Source organism: Nematolebias whitei, unplaced genomic scaffold (assembly GCF_014905685.2).
Source record: "Nematolebias whitei isolate Nwh7 unplaced genomic scaffold, NemWhi1 Nwh_scaf_1691, whole genome shotgun sequence".
Taxonomy (NCBI): Eukaryota; Metazoa; Chordata; class Actinopteri; order Cyprinodontiformes; family Rivulidae; genus Nematolebias; species Nematolebias whitei.
The window spans coordinates 2,717-7,185 of NW_023620236.1; the positions used below are offsets into that span (position 1 = coordinate 2,717).

The 4,469-nt window shown below is 38.2% G+C and overlaps 1 protein-coding gene across 1 annotated transcript; it reads right to left on the bottom strand.

Annotated features, from left to right (window-relative positions):
* Nucleotides 1–232: 232 nt before the first annotated feature.
* On the bottom strand, nt 233–3,501 carry LOC119429500 (neurexin-1a; the record flags this gene model as incomplete). Its single annotated transcript, XM_037697116.1, is given in 3 exon segments — nt 233–406; nt 1,932–2,122; nt 3,120–3,501. Coding segments are annotated over 3 exon segments (747 nt in total), but the record flags the coding sequence as incomplete, so codon positions are not given.
* Between the last annotated feature and the right edge of the window lie 968 nt (nt 3,502–4,469).

Sequence of the window (4,469 nt, forward strand, 5' to 3'; positions counted from 1 at the left end):
CTGTATCTGTGACTCACTAAGTGTGTGTGAAGTTTGTCTAAGTAGGAGGCTGAAAAGATTCTAGTACATGGTGTTTCACAGACACTTTGAGACCCTTTTAGAAAGAAAACTGTGTGAAAATATTCTATTAGGTGGACATAGAAGACTTTTTGTAGTTCTGATGGTGATATTTGAAGTCAGTTTGACACAACGGCAGAGAACAGGCTCATAGGCAGGATTTAAAGGTGCTCACCTTCACATCCTCTCTCTATCTGACCCACACAGTCCAGAGCATCTGACATCAAGTCCGGGAGGCGGCCATTCAGATCCACAGATGCCAGGCAACCTTGAAAGCCCTCCTTGGCATGCACTAGTTTGGGTAGCTCCTTGTACATTTCTTTAGCCACCCCACCAACATAAAGATTACCTGTAGAGACATAAAAACAAGACGACACTGACCTCTAGTGCTAATAAATGACATCACTAATTTTACAGTTCTGTGTTAAAGTAACGAGCTTTACACAGTGAAGTAAAAAACCTAATTAACGTCATTCGTGCCTGAGAGACCTTTCAAGTAGTGTTGAATTAATTATTCTTGTTTTTCCCCCCGCCATGTGATCGTATGCAATTTCCCAAATGCTTTCTTCTGTCTCATCCAGATTATTTTACAGAAAAAAAGTGATGTTTTAAAGTAGAGCATTAATTAAACCAATTTACTTCACGTAAAGCACTTTTAAATGTTGTTAATTGTGTTATGTTAAAGAAATATTGTACAAGGTTACTGTATAAAAAAGCATTTTCCATGAATAGAGATAATTGCCGTAATTTCAGGACTATAAGCCAATACTTTTTTTTACATGCTTTCACACCCGCAGCTTATACAATGCTGCGGCTAATTTATGAATTTCTGTTTTTGGACAGGTTAACGAGCTTCAGGCAGCCAAAGCATTTAGCCTCGTCACAACCGGGTGCTCACATAACTGCTCAATGTATGTCTCTCTTGTATAAATAAAGGTTAAAATAATCTGACTAATGAAATTACAGAACAGGTGACAGTGGACCATTGAAAGTTGGTTCATTGTTCTCCCCTCCCCTCCCCGTTGTGCCCCCAGGGAGGGGGTAACAAAGTTACAAAAACATTTACTGTAACGTATTTGTGTATGTTAGTGGTATGTGTTTAATTAAAAGTTTAAAAACATCTTTCTGTGTAAATATCTCATCACAACATGGACACCTGCGGCTTACTGTATATACAAGTGTTGCCTATATATGTACAATTTAGTTAGTTATTTTTAAATTTAGTGGGCGTGGCTTTTTCAGGTGCACTTAATAGTCCTGAAATTACAGTTGTTGTGGTAAAAGAGCAAATTATTTCTATCTCAAGGTAAAATGCAGGTAATGAATGGGAGACAAACATTTTAATCACAAATGTGGATCCAACATTTTTCAGTCAGGTCATCTGGACAGTTTCTTTTTTTGTGCTAAAACGTTTCGCCTTCGATCCGGAAGGCTTCATCAGTCAAGGAAACACACAACAAAACTGATTCTCCCTGACTGAAAAATGTTGGATTTTATACCTGGATTATTGAGCATGGACTTTGTTGTTTTCAACCAGTTTGACGAGACTGTCAACAAGGAAGAGGGCCGGCAATGGAGGAGGGGCGTACCAAAGAGACCATCTTATCACAAGCAGAACTTGTTTGTTCCACTTTGGAGTAAGCTGTTGGAGGAAGAATCAGTTTTGTTGTGTGTTTCCTTGACTGATGAAGCCTTCTGGATCGAAGGTGAAACGTTTCAGCACAAAAAAAGAAACTGTCCAGATGACCCGAATGAAAAATGTTGGATTTTATACCTGGATTATTGAGCATGGACTTTGTTGTCACAAATGTGCATCTTTTAGTTCTGATCTTAAAACCAGATGCATTGTTAATAAATTCCATTTGGGTACTGACCCTTCAGGTCCAGGTTTTTGGCTCCTGTGGTCGTCTGCGTAGTGACTTTGGTATCGATCTTGACTGTATGGAGATTGTTGGTGTCCCGGGAGATGATGACGCTGTGCCACTGGTTGTCGCTGAGAGGTTTATTTGAGTTGCCTTTGATCAGGTGGGCTCCATTTCCCAAGTCAGAGACATAATGAAGGTAACTGGAAACAGATTTGACAGTATGACTGGATTTGGCAGCACAGGAGTATTGGAAAGACTGGGGGGGGGGGGGGGAGAGAAATGTTGCTTAATACTTCATAAACAAAAGAATTATTGAAGAAATGCATATTCCCTGCTGCCTTACATGCCAAATAAATAACATTAAAATCTTCCTTGAGTTGTTAGCTGAATGTATATGAAAGAAAAGACTATTAGCATGCAACATTTTAACTCAACATCTGCAAATCTGACTGAGTTACAGCCATTTCTGTGATGCTGAAATTGATTAGCTGTGATACACACCTTGAATTGATTTAACACCATCGAGTTATGGATGAAAAACCAAGGACTTTTTGTGACAGTTTCATTACAATGCAACTTGTGGTTCATGGACTATTTTGCTAACATCAAGAAAAGGATTAATTTAGTTGTTAATGTCAAGATTATGAACAAATATTGCACATCTATCAGTGCTCATGTTATGTGTGGAAAATGTCTCTTATACTCCAAATTATATCTTTGTATCTATAAAACAAAAAGCCTGAGTTAAAGCTGTTTATTCAGTTTGCTGAGGTCAGTTAGCTTCATCTTGTTGATTAAATGTCATTTAACAAACTGCTGGCAAAGTAAAGTGAAAGCAGAAGAAAAAAACTAAGATAATTTGTTACAATATCCTGAGAAAAAATATTAAATTATGAACCAATTGATTATAACATATTTAACATTCTGTTTAATTAATATAGTGTTAAAATGTGTAGTTGTTGTACTGAAACTCTGGCACAATTTCCTGCAGGATCAATAAGGTGCTATCTTATCTTATCTTATCCCTATTTTGTGTTTTTTCACCTATTGCGCATGCAGGGGTGGGGTGGGGTGGCCCCTAAACCCCGCGATAAACAAGGGACAACTGTACAGGTATATATATATATATATATATATATGTATCTCTGATACTTTCTTTTTAAAATTTTTATAGTCAAACAGGACAGAGATACTTACCCTTTAACCAGCTCCACCACGATGAAGTCATTCCCATCACCGCTGTTGTAAAGGATGAGGCCGTCAGGGGAGGTGGTTTTAAACTGAAAGAAAAGGTGCATGGAGTAGTAGGCCTGCAGGGTAGTGAGTGTCACGTAGCTGGACCGTGACTTGAAGGTGACTGGGTCAGCAATGATGCTCTTGAAGCCAATCATTGCATTGAGCTCACAGTAATCAATGTCCCCATTTTTGCAGAGGTCTATGTAGGCCATGCCATTAAAGGAGAGGCTCTGGAGGTGGCCAATGAAGTTGGAGGGCACCATGGACATGAAGCGCTTCTCTGTCACAATGCCCGTCTCAATGTTATGAAACTCCAGCTGGGTGTGGTCACCTGCCATTTGACCTTAGATCCAGAGAGGGGAGGAGGGAGAAAGGAGGTTATCTGAGAGTCAAATAAGGAGCAACGAGGAACGACTCTGACAAGAAAAGGACTGGGAAGAGATTCTCTCAGAGGTGCCAGTAACCATCTGTTTTAAAACACCAGCTGGCACAAAACTTGTAACGCATTAGAAACATTTGATTAGTCCTGCTGTAGATGGAAGATTACACATAAATATCATCAGCATCAAAATTATTAGTGTATGATTGATCATATTTCAGGAATAGATCATATCCTGATTTTAAGCACATTTTCACACCTTTAGTTCTTTTCCTCAGATCAGAATCAGTTAATGCATTTTTTTTGTATTTGCGGATTTATTACTATTTCTATTTTTATCTGTGTCTTGGTTTATTCCCACACAAAGAAAACTGCAAGCGGAATCTAAACGAACCAAAAAATGTGTCACCACGACAGAACATCCACTCTGCTAATTAATTACCTGCGTCTGCAGCAGGCATAAACAAAGTAACTACGTTAAGACGGTTCTCTGTTCTGAGCTAGACAGCAACATGGTAGTTACAGTTTCTGGGCTTTAATTCAGACCAAACTGTAAGAGCAGAAACCTGAATGGATTTTGGGAATATGTTTTCAAAGTACAGCGTTTTGCTTTTCAGAGCCCTCTAGAGAACCGACTGATAGAAAGGAGCAACTAGCAAATAAAACAAAAACTCTATTGGAAATTTAAATATGCTATCAGTTCTTTATTACTGGTTTGTTTCATCTACTGCATCCCAGAATGCAACATATGCCTGGCTACTACTGACATCAGATCACATGCACTATAAACCAGTGGTTCTCAAACTGCAAACTGGTACTTGGGGTCCACACAAAAAATTATACAAATACATACATACATATATATACATACATATATATACATATATATACATACATACATATATACATATATATACATACATACATATATA